This window comes from Leuresthes tenuis, unplaced genomic scaffold (assembly GCF_036924035.1).
Source record: "Leuresthes tenuis unplaced genomic scaffold, fLeuTen1.0.hap1 SCAF_8, whole genome shotgun sequence".
Lineage (NCBI taxonomy): Eukaryota > Metazoa > Chordata > Actinopteri > Atheriniformes > Atherinopsidae > Leuresthes > Leuresthes tenuis.
The window spans coordinates 36519614-36535673 of record NW_027325362.1 but is presented as its reverse complement, the minus strand read 5'-3'; the positions used below and the strand labels follow the sequence as shown (position 1 = coordinate 36535673).

Genomic DNA, 16060 nt, shown 5'->3' with positions numbered 1-16060 from the left:
ATGATATCACTTGTGACACACAAACGCCATAAAACGATCTTAGCCGCTCCGCCACGGCCACACCCTTCAGACTTTGGAAAAAATTCTCCTAACTTTTAATCCCCCATGGTTTAAGAGTAACCTGACCAAGTTTGAAGCTGGTAGTATTAAATATGTAGTAGCAGTTTGATCATATGCGAGGTATGGAAACAGAGGGACTTTCCAGCCACCAGTAGGTGGCGCTATAGGTGAGTGTCACTATGCATATATGTACGCAGTCAGAGCAGAGTCCCTGACAAGCCTATGGAGTTTGGGGAAAATCGGACAATGTATGCCAAAGTTATGAGTGACTGTGTTTTGTGGCAAGCAGAGGCGAGTCCTCAAAGTTTGAGGGTCTGCCACGGACACACCTTTTAGAATATGGAAAATCTGATCACAACTTTTAATCCACCATGGCTGAAGAGTAAGCACATCAAGTTTGAAGCCATTAACATTATATCTGTAGGAGGAGTTTGGTCAAATGTTCGATCAAGGTGTGGAAAAAGGCAAAATGGCACCAATTTGCATGTTCAACTTCAAAATTCGTGACTTCCTGTGGACCTGGCGCTATGAAGTCCAAAGGCGGTTTTGTGTTACTTGGCATGACGAAGTCAGTGTATTTTGTCCAGCTACGCAAAACTAAGCTTGACTACGCGTGTATTTAGTGAATCAATAGTGAACAAACAATATCCGCCTTAACACAGACGCAGGCAAAGTCTCAGTCTTAGTTCTGCTGGACCTGAGGGCTGCCTTTGACACAGTTGACCATGCAATCTTATTACAGAGGTTAGAAGACTGGGTTGGAATCTCTGGTAGTGCTTTAAACTGGTTCAAGTCGAGGACAGGAAGTATTTTGTTGAAATTGGTAACTGTGTCTCAGACCAAATAGCTGTGACCTGTGGGGTTCCCCAGGGGTCTATCCTGGAACCCCCATTGTTCAATCTGTACATGTTCCCATTAGGCCAGCTAATACGCAACTATAATGTGTCCTACCACAACTATGCAGATGACACTCAGATCTATTGATGGCAGGAGAACACGGGCCTGTAGATACATTGTGTTACTGCATCGAACAGTTCAGTGTGTGGATGCAAAGCAATTTTCTCCAGCTAAACTGTGGCCCACAGAAACAAAGAGAAAGTGTTATCAGTCACCTTGAGACTCTCTCTCTAAAACCTAATAATCAAGTTGGAAATCTAGGGGTAATATTGGACTCAGACCTGAACTTTAACAGCCAGATTAAATCAATAACATCAGGAGCTTTTTACCATCTAAAAAACATTGCCAGAATTAAAGGAATGGTGTCTAAACTTGACTTAGAAAGACTAATTCATGCGTTTGTCTTCAGCAGGTTAGACTACTGTAACAGCCTGCTCACTGGGCTCTAAACGGGCTGCAAGACAGCTGCAGTACATCCAGAATGCTGCTGCTCGAGTCCTGACTACAACCAAGAAATACGACCATATTAGTCCAGTACTTAGGTCTCTGCACTGGCTTCCTGTCACTCAGAGAATAGACTTTAAAACAGTTCTGCTCGTGTACAAGTCTTCATAGTCTAGTACCAAAGTACATCTCTTCATGGTCTAGCGCCAAAGTACATCTCTTCGTGTTAGAGCCATATGAACCAACTGGGACTCTGAGAACGTCAGGGAGGGGTCTCCTGCTGGTGCCCAGAGTCAGGACTAAACAAGGTGAGGCTGCATTTCAGTTTTATGCTCCTAAAATCTGGAGCAATCTTCCAGGAGATGTGATACAGGCCTCAACTCTGACAATGTTTAAATCCAGGCTGAAAACAGTTCTATTTAGCTGGGCATATGACAACTGAAAGTATTTTATCTGCACCCTTCACTTTTAATTTAATTAATTGATTAATTAATTTTTTTTTTATATTTATGGAATGATTTCATTTGCCTTCTTCTGATTTTATGTAGCTGTAAAGCACTTTGAATTGTCTTGTGTACGAATTGTGCTCTACAACTAAACTTTCCTTGCCTTGATTAAGGGGAAAATCTCCTTAAACAGTCCCAGGTTGGGATTTGGTCTAAAATACAAGTTGATGGTTGATGGTTTAGAAGAAACTACTCATTTTTAGCTCAGAACGATCAACTGGACAGGAACTATCTTAATACAAATTAGGTTCTAAAGATACTTGTAAAGCTGCTGTACTTGATGATACATCAGTGATAATATGAGAAAGGATTCCATGAATCTTCTTCTGACAGAAACAATTTAATTGGTAAAGACGCTCAAGGAAAAATCATCACTGCTGAGAGTTAAAGGAATACATGGCTCAACAGAGCTCGGACTCTTTGTCAGCCTGGCAACAGTGCTGAAAAGAAACCTGGGATTATTCTTATTCTCTTCTATCAATAATGAATAATAAGCAGTTCTAGCTTTACAAAGTGCTTTCTTATACGTTATTAAACTATCTTTCCAGACTAATTGAGACTCTTCTAAATTAGAGGAACGCCACTGTCTCTCCAGCTTTCTTGCAGTCTGCTTTAAAGCAGCTGTGAATTATACCAAGGAGCCAACCTCTTCTGACTGATTACCTTCCTTTTCAGAGGGGCAACATTGTCCAGTGTTGTACACATTGAAGCTATAGTGCTGTCAACAAGAGAGTAAAATTTAGGTAGCCGTTCTCTGTAATATTTGCACATAGCAGTGAGGAAAAGGATAATGGAATTAATTCTTTAAATCTGGTTACTGTATTCTCATATAAACACCTTCTATATGTAATTTTCTTCAAAGAAGCTGCATAGTCAAGTAATGTAAACTCAAAGATTATCAAAAAATGGTCAGACAAGACAGGGTTATGAGGGAACACTGTTAACTGTTCACTCTCAATGCCATAAGTCAGCACAAGGTCAAGGGTATGATTAAGGCAGTGAGTAGGTCTGTGAACACTTTGAGAAAATCCAATAGAGTCTAATATAGAATTAAAGTTAATATTTAGGCTGTCATTTTCAACATCTACATGAATATTAAAGTCACCCACTACAATGACTTTATCTGTACTCAGCACTAACTGGGATAAAAACTCTGAGAATTCAGAGAGAAACTCAGAATAAGGGCCAGGTGGACGATACACAACAACAAACACAAGAGGTTTTTGTGATTTCCACTTTGGGTGGGAAAAACTGAGAATCAGAGATTCAAAAGAGCTAAAACTAATCTTGGGTCTAGGACTGATTAGTAACCCTGATCTGAAGATAGCTGCCACTCCTCCTCCTCTACCTGTTGTTTTAGGAATTTGAACATTTAAATTGTGAGAGGGAATTGATTGATTACTAATAACATGCAGCCAGGTTTCTGTAAGTCAAAATATATCAAAATGATGATCACAAATCAAGTAATTCACAAACTGAGTTTAGAAAATAGTCTAATATTTAGCAAACCACATTTAATAGTTTAATGTTTTTGTTCAGTTAAAGTTTTTGCTAGTTGCACATGGGAAGCCGCAGAGAAGTGTGTAAGACTACAACTCTGCATCCTGGTCTCAACCCTGGGATGTCATGTTTTTGGATGACTAATAAATTCGTCAATATTTCTAGAAATGAGAGCCGCTCCTTCCAAAGTGGGATGGATGCCGTCTCTCGTCATCAGACCAGGTTTTCCCCAGAAAGATTTCTAATTATCTATGTAGCCCACGTTGTTTGCTGGATACCATCTAGACAACCAGCGATTGAATGAGGACATGCGGCTAAACATGTCATCACTGGTCAGATTTAGCAGGGGTCCAGAGAAAACTATGGTGTCCGACATTGTTTTGGCAAAATTACACACCGATGCAACATTAATTTTAGTGACCTCCGATTGGCGTAACCGGGTGTCATTACCGCCGACGTGAATAACTATTTTACCGTATTTACGCTTATCCTTAGCCAGCAGTTTTAAATAGGATTCTATGTCGCCCGCTCTGGCCCCTGGAATGCATTTGACTATGGTCGCTGGTGTCGCTAATGCCACGTTTCTGACTATAGAGCTGCCAATTACCAGGGATTTGTCCTCAGCGGTGTGTTGCTGAGCAGGGAAAACCTACTTGAAACGTGGATTGACCGATGGTGAACCACGGGCTTGACTTTCGAACTATGCCTCCTCTTCCTGACCGTCAACCAGCCGGCCTGGGGTGTAATTTAACACACAGAGCAAGTGAAAGCAGGAGATGGAGGGAGAGAACTGGTAGCTATGCTAAGCTAGAGAACTGAGACTTTGATTTAACTGTGGGTAAACAAGACTATGGAACAAGCCTCAACTTTGGCGACTGTGGCATGAAGGGTAGTGAGAGTGAGGATTCCACAATGAACATGAGTAAACCAGGAAACTAAATACTGAGGAGGGTGATTAGTAAGTGCATGCAGCTGAGGACAATGAAACAGGTGACATGAGTGAGACTAAGTGACAGGGGGAAAAACATGACCAAAAACATGAAAAGACCTGAAACAAGATTTCACAAAATATAAACTGTGACATTGACCACCATCTATTTCATTCTGGTTGCATGTGGGAGCAGATTATTTCTTAGGAAACCTGCACACTGACTGTAACAAAGAGGACTTTGTGTCACAGTTTAGTCATCCAGCCATCAGTAATTTTCCATTGATCCTGCTTCTGCCCCACTCAGCCTGTCAGCCACACACACCTCATCAGTTAACTCCACTCCCCTGTGCACACAGCTGCCTCTCATCACATGCAATCAGCCCAGCATATAGTCACCAGCTCCACACTCTATCCTTTGCCAGATTGTTCTTTGCCATGCAAGTCTTTCCAGCGTTCTCCTGCCAGCTTTACCGGTACCGACCTCGCCTGTCCCTGATTCCCTGCTTCGTCTGCCTCCCAGTAATTCGACCCAGCCTTCCGTCCCTGACCAAGAACTTTGCCTCTCCTTTCCTGATTCCTGTTTGCCGGTTTCTAAACCGTTTGTCTGTCTGCCAGAGTCTCAGTAAAGCCTTGAACCTTTTACCACTGTCTTCTGAGTCCTTTGTACTGCAACTGGGTCCATACCCCACCCGTTACACTTTGTTATGAGTCCTGACAGCAGTTTTTGCTCTTGTAAATCTTGCACAGGTTGTGAGCATGTATTGCACTTTACTAAATTGCACTTTAAGAAATGCCAATGCACATGACGTGTCGTAATTTGTTAGTGATGTTTGTACAGAGCAAAATCATTGTACATTTGCACATATCAGTGGTAATTTTTATTGCATTTTATTGGGTGTTTTGCAGCAATTGTTTCTTGTGGTTGTGGCGAAAACGTACCACCTAAAAGAGAGCGGAATGTGTGTTAGATTCCATCTTTGCCCAAATGCATTTTTTGTATTTTTTGTGTTTGTTTTCCTTATCTGTTGTACGGCTTAAAATCTAAAGCCTGTTAATCGTTTGGTTCATATTTATAAAGAAAAATAGGAAATTCTAAATGGTTCACAAACTTTTCAAGCAACTTTAGAGGTCTTATTCAAACTTAATGTAACACAATGTTTTGAACAGATTGCAGATATACGTAGGTGGTTTTCTGTTCCCCTTTGATTCTTGCTTACTTCTCTCAGGAATACTTGTTTTGCAGTTGTGAACTTAGCAGGACAACCACCCCTTGGAAAACTAGCAGCAGCCCTTAATTTTCTTTTTGTGAATGAATGAATACCTCTACAAATACTTTTGTAGTATTTTCCACTATTGTTGATTTCTGTAATGCTTCTTATAAGATTTTTTTAAGTTATTGTGCTTGATACATGGTTCACACCTTCAAACTTATCTTGAGAGCAGCATACTTTGTCAATTTTCAGACTTTGTTTGCCATTTTATATACAGTACCAGTCAAAAGTTTGCATACATTCACATGGGTAGGCGTGTCCAAAGTTTTGAATTGCACTGTAAGGAGGGACACCAATTCAGCCCTCACTTCCAGTTTTGTCTTCCTAATTGGAGATTTTGGAGAGGTCGTTAGTACAGGGTGTCCACATTTTCCCACCCTGCACTGTGAGTGTGAGTGATTGCATTTTAAGATAAGATATGGAAACTGCACATTTTTGTTACTTATTAGTTTATTTTTTGTGCATTTGAATTGAACTGCAACCTAATTAAATATCACACCACATTTTGTAAGCAATCATGCAGAAATGCGTCTATTCACAATGGTTCAGAGAATTAGGGTAATTAATTAAAATTGTTGTACAATATACAGCTTTGATTTACTTACATGTTATATAAATGTCATTGAATATGTGTTGAATAGGAACAATCTGTGTAGTATTTTCTAGGCTCTTTTTTGGGTTTCCATGATTGAAGGTAATAAATTGAGCTTTGTTTATCAATCACAGCAGCAACCCAGTTTTGCTCTTTACTTTGAACCAGACAGTACTGACAGACATCACTGAAAACAAAATCTTATGCGTAGTGGTTAAGATGACCATAAACTAGCTTATTAATTTGACTGGTTTAAGAGATCATTCTGTCTAAATGTCTAAATTACCACAGGATGCCTCATCAGCTTTTAATGTACAATACTTAAAGAAAACATTACACTGTGGTAGGACAGATGGAAACGGTCAATGTTTTCTTTCAGTATTCCAGCAGAAAGATAGCGAAATTGCATGTGGTCCCTTTGTTTAGGTGAGGGAGGTTACAGCCAAGCTAAGCCAGCCTGGGAGAGCCATCACCGGGTCGCTTGACAGTGGTACAACTTCCAGTCTGTCTTCCTTCAACTTGCTGGGGAAACGGGGAGCTGAAGACGACAATGAGACGGTTGAAATTAAAGAGCTGCAGGAAGACAAACAAGACATCTATGAAGGAAATAAGAGAGGCCACAGAAGTGCTGGTCAGACATTTATTTACTGTATTTGCTCTAAAAGGCTTTGAACTTTAAATAGATGTTCAAATTTTGCACCCTGTACACTCTTGAAAGGGCTCAGTTTACAATGAAAAACCTCACCGTGAATGTTTCTCTTACCAGAAAATATATTTTGGTGTCAATTGTACAACAGCAGGCAATCACAAGGTTTCTGAGACGCTGAGGAGCAATTTTGGAGCTGGCTTGGAACCTAGTAGAGGGGGACTGAGTCAGAGTCTTAGAGAGGTGGAGGCTTTGATGGAGCGACTGTCTGGCTCTACCCTGTCTGACAGCCAGAAGAACAACCAGGAGGATCAGGACAACAGTTACACTCTGATGCAACACATTCAGGTAGATCCACAATCTGACATTTGATTCAGCAGTCACACTGCAAGTCAGTGCGATATTCTAAAAAAATCTAAGATAGAATGGGATGCATTGCTTTCATATTGACTTCCAGTGGTGCACAAAAATTTGTAAATCTTTTTTTCAATTTATCTGCTGACTGATGACCTTTTTCTGAGATTCAGTTCACTTACAGAACAGTCTGGATGATTATGGACAATATAGACTATTGTCCGTATTCTGATTACAAGGATAAAAATCTGAATTTCTGTGTAATGATCTGTCAAAAAAAATGCTTTTCACATAGATTATATACAAAAGGTGGACATCGTCACCATGATGCTCAATATTTAAGAGTTTAGCAGAATAACTCACAAGTTAGGGAAAACATTTAATTTTATTACCAATCTAAACTTTGGTTTAAGAATAGGGTACTAAGTCTATTTAAAGGTCACTGATGATGAAATGCAGTGTATACTTTGTTGAAAACCAAGAATGCCTCAAGAACTGTAAATATCTGGGTTCATCAGAACAGAAAATTATTATTATTAGAAAGACCAGTTAATATTGAAAATTATTTTATTGAAAAATGATGTTGCCCAAAGTTGATTAAGGCTGCAGGGAACTTGAAAAATTGGAAAATCAATTTAGATAAATAAAACTAAATTAATTGGATAATTAAACCTGTTTAAACGTTGTTAATCCTGAGATGCACTAGGGCATCTTCAAAATCTAACAACAGTATAAATGGATCAAGTTGACTCATACACATAGTTACCATAGTAACCATAATGCAATCCAATTTATCACTGCACAGGCAGAGAACATCGACAGTTAAAGATGGAGGGTGTTTTCAGATGACTAAAAATTGTAATGTATTGGCCCTGCAGTATCAATAAGCAAATAATGATACATTTTGACAAAGTATGCTTTATGCTAACAATAGGCTGCTTTTTCTTTTCTTTTGCTGCTAAATGGAAAAACTCATTTGTTTGTAAAGATTTCAAGAAACACAGCTTAGATAAGTTGGTTTCTGGGGCAAATACCTCTGATAACTATGGTGCCAGACAATAGATGAGTGAATCAGTGCTAATTTTTATTGGATATTTCTTACTTTCCTTCTGACTGATCTGAAAAACTCAGTGTTGCCGCTGTGCCTATCTGTATGTAAGGTGTCAGTCACCCCTTATTAAAAAGGTGGATGGTATGAGAGCCATTTTTGCATATTTGTTTTGATTATTATTATCATTAATATTATTGAATTGAAGCATTACTGTTTAGATGAAGTTTAATTTATTTTGACTGTTTGATTATTGGAGAACGACTTCCGGACAGCTTCAAAGAGATTCTGGTCCACCATCCAGCATCTCGGGGGGGGAAGAGGCTCACACTCAACACTGTGTATGGTGGAGACGGAGCTTTGCTGGGCTCAACTAGGGATGTTGTGAGTTGTCGGGGGAATACTTCGAGGACCGGAGAGTGTGTTCCAACTACAGGGGTATCACACTCCTCAGCCTCCCTGGTAAGGGATACTGACGGGGGTACTGGACGGGGGTACTGGAGAGGAGGATCCGTCGGATAGTCGAATCTCGGATTCAGGTGGTTTTCGTCCTGGCCGTGGAACAGTGGACCAGCTCTATACCCTCGGCAGGATCCTGGAGGGTGCATGGGAGTTCGCCCAACCAGTCTACATGTGTTTTGTGGACTTGGAGAATGTGTTCGACCGTGTCCCTCGGGTAGTCCTGTGGGGGGTGTAGGGGCCGTTCGGTCTCTGTATGACCGGTGTCAGAGTTTGCCGGCAGTAAGTCGGATACATTTCCAGTGAGGGTTGGACTCCGTCAGGGCTGCCCTTTGTCATCGATTCTGTTCAAACTTTTATGGACAGAATTTCTAGGCGCAGCCAGGGCGTTGAGGGTGTCCGATTTGACAACCTCAGAATCTGGTCTCTGCTTTTTGCGGATGATGTGGTTCTGTTAGCGTCGTTGGGCCATGACCTTCAGCTCTCACTGGAGCAACTCTCTCTGGGTCGGGAATGAGATTCTTCCCCAAGTGGAGGAGTTCAAGTATCTCGGGGTCTTGTTCACGAGTGAGGGACGAATGGAGTGTGATATTAACGACGGGTCGGTGCAGAGCCCACAACACTGCAGACGCTGCACCGTCGTTGTGAAGAAGAGGAGACCCCAGGGAAGACCCAGGACACGTTGGAGAGACTATGTCTCTCGGCTGGCCTGGGAACGCCTCAGGGTCCCCCCAGAAGAGCTGGAGGAAGTGGCCGGGGACAGGGATGTCTAGGTTTCTCTGTTAAAGCTGCTGCCCCCGCGATCCGACCCCCGGATAAGCGGTAGATGATGGATGGATGGATGGATGGATGTTTGGTATATTCATAGTTGTGATGCCGCCTTCCAGGAAGGGAGGACACAAATGAAGAGAGTGGCACAGGTGTCTCTGATGAGACCGGACAGAGCCATAACATTTTTTGACCGCTCTCTTTGTTTTTTTTTCCTATTGATAAGGGTGACTTCAGTTGTGAACACTGCAAACCAGAGGCAAATAAAAAAGATGTAACTCAAGAAAGGCAGTGATTGCTTTATTCGGAGCGCGTCACGACAACAGCGAACAAAAGACGGCGTCGAGAAGCCAGTTGCCAAATAAAATGCTGTCACAATTGTCAAAAATCAATCTCAATATGTGGATAGGTGGATGATTCAACACATTGGAATTTAGGGCTGGACTTTTATGGCCCTAGGCACAGCCACGGCCTCAGCGGACTCGTGAGTAAATGTCGCACTGGAAATTATGAAAGAATGATACATTGTTACGTTAATGGAAATAAATAAATAAACAATAACAAATACGCTTATCAGCTTCACCTGACAAACAAAACGAAATCCAGTGATATCTTGAAGCTTAAAGTTTGTAAAATGGAAACGTTTTGTGGAAAAGTTTATCATTCTTTGGGGATCGGATGCTTGTGACGTGATGATGAATGAAATGAATTAATTCTACAAACACGGGCTGAAGTTGAACTAAATGTATGAATAAAGATGGAAGGAAAATGAATGCTGATGAACTGCCGACTGATGCTGGCCAAGAGGAGAGATTTAAATCGATCCGCGCGTCACACAAAGGGAGACTTGGAGCATGCACGCGCAAAATGAATGAAGTAAAAGCCTTGATGGAAACCGAGGGGAATGTTGAAAAGGTGTCTGTTGCCTCGTTTCAGAGATCATTTTAAGATTCATGAATGAGATTCATGAATCAGTCCAAACATTTTTGTCTGAGGAAGAAAAGGAAAAAGAGAATTGATTGGTATGAACCAAAAATGTCCACATTTGCGGATTTCCTTAAGGATGTGGAAAAGTGGAAAACTTCTCAAATAGATCCTCAGTCACTCATTGGACCTCAGGACAGCATTTCCAACATTTCAAAGAGGTCATGAGTCTCAAAACATTCATAAGCAGCATCAACCATTTCTTCTGTTGTCTGAGCCTGTCTTAATGTTGCCTCAGAAAGAGCTGCTCTGTTGGCCCAGGCAGCAGCTCTGGAAAGGAAGCATGCCCTGGACATGGAGAAGGCTCAAATAAAAACCAAAATGGAACAGTTGGAAATGAATCTGGCTGAATCTGAGGCTAAATTAAAAGTGCTGGAAAAGTTTGAATCTCAAAATTCAATTCAATTCAATTCAATTTTATTTATATAGCGCCAGATTAGAACAATTGTCATCTCAAGGCACTTAAGTAATATAGTCCAATTCAAGCCAATTGGAATTCAATTCATTGTAATCATAATCCAATTAATTCATATAGAGCTAATTCAAAAAATTAATATCCTAGCTAAGGAAACCAACAGATTGCACCGAAATGTGTCTTCAGTCCAATCTCCCGTCCTGAGCCTGAGGGACTGTGGAAAGGAACGACTCCCTTTAACAGGAAGAAACCTCTGGCAGAACCAGACTCAGGAAGGGTGGCCATCCGCCTCGACCAGCTGGGGTTTGAGAAGACAGAAAAGAGGGAAAAGAGGGGGGAAAAACACCATAACGCCATTCAAAGGATACCTGTTGGAACAGGGAAACATAGGTTAATAACCACAATAATGTCACATGTACATAAAATCAATTTTGAAATTAAACAGGGGGAAAAAGAGAGCAAAGTGAGGAAAGGTGTGACAGATGAGGTCCCCCAGCAGTCTAAGCCTATAGCAGCTTAACTATGGGATGTTTCAGGATTACCTGAGCCATCCCTAACTATAAGCTTTATCGAAAAGGAAAGTTTTAAGCCTAATCTTAAAAGTGGAAAGGGTGTCTGCTTCCTGGACATTTACTGGCAGCTTATTCCACAAGAGAGGGGCCTGATAACTGAAGGCTCTACCTCCCATTCTACTTTTAGAAACTCTGGGAACAACAAGTAAACCTGCAGTTTGGGAGCGAAGTGCTCTGTTAGGAAAATATCTTACAATTACAAAATGAACAACAGCTACCAACACATCACCACAAGCACAACATGGGGATGGCATGAATGAATATTTGGAAACTTACCATGAAAACACAGAGCCAAAAGCGAATTCAGAAACATCTCAGTTCAATTTGCTAAGCTTGGGGCAATTCCAAAAACACCACTTCAAAGATACTTAAACCAACAATCCAAACCGATAACAAGCTCTCCACCACAAAATAAAAAAGAATAACACACATTTCTCTACCACAGCATGGTCCTACTGTTCAGAGTTCTCCACAAACAGCAACAGGTGCTGGGATTAACATGACAAACAACGATGACAATTTCTTGACTGTAATGCAGACAACATTATGTTGCTGATTTATTGGTTTTACAGCATAAACAACTATCACTTTCTGAACATGAAATTCCAGTTTTTGATGGAAACCCTCTTAATTATCAAATTTTTATCAGGGGATTTCAGCATAACATTGAGGAGAAAACTAATAACTACCAAGACATGTTATATTACCTGGAGCAGTATACATCAGGACCCTGCCAGGAGCTGGCATAAGTAAAGATTGCAAATGCTTATATAGCTGAAGCTCTGAACTGGAACAGTATAAAGCCAGAGGATGGAAAAGCACTGCAAAGTTATGCACTTTTCTTAAGAGGCTGTTGTGGCATTTTGGAACAGCGAAACACACGAGCAAGATTGTGGCATTTATCGAGAGGCAAGCTGTGATACTACAATATCCCCTTTTTGGTGATATTCATGATCCTCTCATGCACAATAGGACTTTAAAGGCCAAATCTACCACAGACACACAACTAAACAGATTTAAAAGTAAAGGAAGCAGCTTTGCTACCACAGTGGCAATGGTGTCTGGCAGCAAAGAAGAGAAATCGCCTATTAAAGTTAACTTGAACTCCAGCACTCATGAAACTCCATGCTCCTTTTGTGCTGGTATGCATCTCTTAGCTGACTGTCAGAAAATAAATGTAGAACCTCACGAAGCTAAAACTGAGTTTCTCAGTGAAAATGGATTGTGTTTTGGATGTTTGAAAGCGGGGCATCTGAGTAAAAACTGCAACAGAAGAATGAAATGTCAGAGTTGTCAGGCCAAACACCCCACTATTCTGCACTTAAAGAGATATCCCAAATCACAACTGCATAACTTTTGTGATGCCAGTGAATAAGGTTATGGAACTACAAGTTACCTAAGGTAACTTGTCGAGGTAATGCAAATGACTCTGAAGAGGTACATGTTGCATTTGTGATGGGAAAATCAGTAACTCCACTCAAAACAGCAACTATCCCAATTGAACTCCAAGAATCCACTTTCTGGACTGACAGCCAGTCTGTTCTAAAATATCTTCAAAATAAAACATGGAGATTTAGCACCTTTGTGGCTAACAGGATTGCAGTGATCCATAACTTGTCAAAGGTCAGTCAGTGGAGGTTCATAGATTCGAAACTCAAACGATGATGCATCTCGAGGACTGAGCATTGAACCCTTTCTCAGTTCCAAGAGATGGCTTCAAGGACCAGAGTTTCTGGAAAAATTAGAAACAGCATGGCCAAGAAATCCTGTAGAGCTTGGCTCCATCCTCCCAGATGATCCAGAGGTGAGGAAATGTCACCTCTATCTCAGAGAAAAATCCAACAAGCAAGCTCATTGAATATTATTCATCATGGGATGATCTGAAAAGAACTGTAGCCTGGATGATGAAACTAAAGAATCTCCTTCTACAAATTAACAGGAAAAGGGAAAAGGAATGTGCACTGATTGGTCAAGATAAAGGCAAATCACTGAAAGATCAGTTGCTCCTTCTCAAAATGCCTGTAGTCACAGGTCTTTCAGTAGAGGATACTGAAAATGCAGAAAAGGACATTATTTGCTATGAGCAGAGACAGCATTATAAGGAGGAAGTGGACACTCTGGAGAGAAGAACCATGCAAAAGAGGAAGCTCCCTGTATAAACTGGACCCTGTTTATAGAACAGGGTTTATAGAACACTCTTCCATACCCTTTTTCTTCATCTTCCTGAGTGGGAGGACGAACAAAGAGGATGGCTATGCCCACAGAGATCAAACACCCCAAGATCCTACCTAAATATTCTCACGTGTCAAAGCTAATACTGAGTCACAGACAGGTTGGTCACTCTGGGCGAGGTCACATGCTTTCCAAACTTCACCAACAATATTGGTTGTCTGGTGCCAACTCTTTGGCAAGAAAGATTATCAAGAACTGTGTGTTCTACAACAGACAACTAGCTAAACCTGGAGAGCAGAATAAGGATAACATCAAAAGGAACTTTGCTACTGGAGATCTCGTCGTCATCATTGATGCCAATGCCCCAAGAAACACCTGGCTCCTAGTACGAGTAGTCAAAGCTCTTCCAGGGGCAAAGGGCCTTGTTCGAAGTGTTTTGATGAAAACCAACACAATCCAGAGACCAATCACTAAGCTCTGTCTGCTTCTGGAGGCAGCGGACTGAGTTTATTAGTCTTTCTCTTTTAGCGACTTAGAAGAACAGAATGGACATGAACATGGACTATTAATGATATGAACCTTTTGGCCAAGCCAATGTCTTCCATGATTGAAATTGCTCTATTGAATTGATAATTGTTATGTAATAATCAATAAGAGGCTGGTATATGAGAGCCATTTTTGCACATTTGTTTTGATTATTATTTTCATTAATATTATTGAATTGAAGCATTACTGTTTAGATTAAGTTTACGATTTCATTTGACTGTTTGATTATTCATAGTTGTGATGCCGCCTCCCAGGAGGGAGGACACACGAAGAGAGTGGCACAGGTGTCTCTGATGAGACAGGAGAGAGCCATAATGTTTTTTGACCGCTCTCTTTTTTCCTATTGATAAGGGTGACTTCAGTTGTGGATACTGCAAACCAGAGGCAAATAAAACTCAAGATGTAACTCAAGAGAGGCAGTGATTGCTTTATTCGGAGCAAACCCCTGAACAAAGGTCGGCTTCTAGAAGCCGGTTGCCGGACAAAATGCCGTCACAGATGGAGAGAGCTGTCTATCAAGATTGGTGTCCTAATTAAATTGTTTCTGTATTTGGTATACCAATTACCAATTTTTTACTTTTTCTATTTTGCTTAGATGCAGTTTTTTTTTTATGGAGATGGTGGCTAAAAGCAGTTATCTCATGCTAGAAGCAAGAGTGTTGACAACGCTGTAACAATATCAGTATTCCTTTTTTTATAATTACAGTTATCACCAATACCACTATATTTTACAACCCTTATATTAATCCTCCAGCCATCCATGTTCTATACCCACTTAATCCATCTCAGGGTTGCAGGGTGGCTGGAGCCTATCCTAGCTGTCATTGGATGAGAGGCAGAGTACATCTTGGACAGGTCGCCAGTCCATCACAGGGTCACACAGAGACAAACAAGACACATAACCATGCACACTCACACTCACTCCTAGGGACAATTCAAAGACACCAATTAACCTAACATGCATGTTTGTGGACAGTGGGAGGAAGCCGGAGTCCTCAGAGAGAACCCATGTATAGACGGGGAGAACAATTTCAACCAGGAACCCTCTTGCTGTGAGGCAACGGTGCTAACCACCACAGCACCGTGCTGCCCTTTATGTTGATCATTATATATCAAAAGCAGTTATCAATGTTATGTGTGTTTCAGATCTTCTGTTCACATCTGGAACTGCTCATCCAGCAGCTGTATGCTGTTTCACAAAGGATGGAGCAGCTTGCTACACCCACTGTGGACATAGACAGTGTAAAGTCATCTCTGGCTGAGTATCAGGTGAGAATTGAGCCTCAAGATCACTGCTACATACTGTATTTCTGTTAACAACACATTTTTTGTTTTGAGCGTGACAGTACTTAATTTTGCTCAGTTTTGTACATGGTAAGAAATTAAGTGCCATTTACCAGACAGTTAGGTGCATGTGTCCTTACTGACACATTTGTTAGTGTGAAAAAATTATTTGTGTTCCTGAAAGAAAATTGGCAAATTTCGAATAGCTCAAGCTTTTCTGCTGGATCAATAATTTATTTGGTCATTCTTACTATAGGTTGCGAACTGGCTGCAGGCCATATGTCAGTTTTGGTTTCAGTTGTTTTTCAGTTGTTTTTGAAGATGGTGGAGGAACACCAAACAAATGATCAGTGTTCTTTCTTTTGCATTCTTTATATTACATATCAAGATGAAAAGAAACTAAAAAAATAAAAGTCAATGCTGACCAACACCTCTTTACAATGTTCTATACATTATTTTGGTTGTTAATGTGTTATCATATTGTCAGAGCTTTCAGAGAGAGGTGAGCAGCCGTCAGCCCATAACTTCCTGTGTTCTGCATGCTGGATATCATCTCCTCAGCTGCATCAACAACACATCTCCATGTCAGTCTCACACATATTACCTTTTTA

The 16060-nt window shown here is 40.8% G+C and overlaps 1 protein-coding gene across 2 annotated transcripts in view; it reads left to right on the top strand.

The window, feature by feature from the left end:
* The window catches only part of cep68 (centrosomal protein 68), a 29281-nt gene that overhangs the window by 12379 nt on the left and 842 nt on the right, over positions 1-16060 (top strand). For both annotated transcript variants that reach the window (XM_072391612.1, XM_072391611.1), the window contains 4 exons: positions 6628-6832; positions 6999-7195; positions 15312-15434; positions 15937-16033. In XM_072391612.1, coding sequence (XP_072247713.1) covers positions 6628-6832; positions 6999-7195; positions 15312-15434; positions 15937-16033 — 622 coding nt within the window. The remainder of the gene's footprint in view (positions 1-6627; positions 6833-6998; positions 7196-15311; positions 15435-15936; positions 16034-16060) is intronic.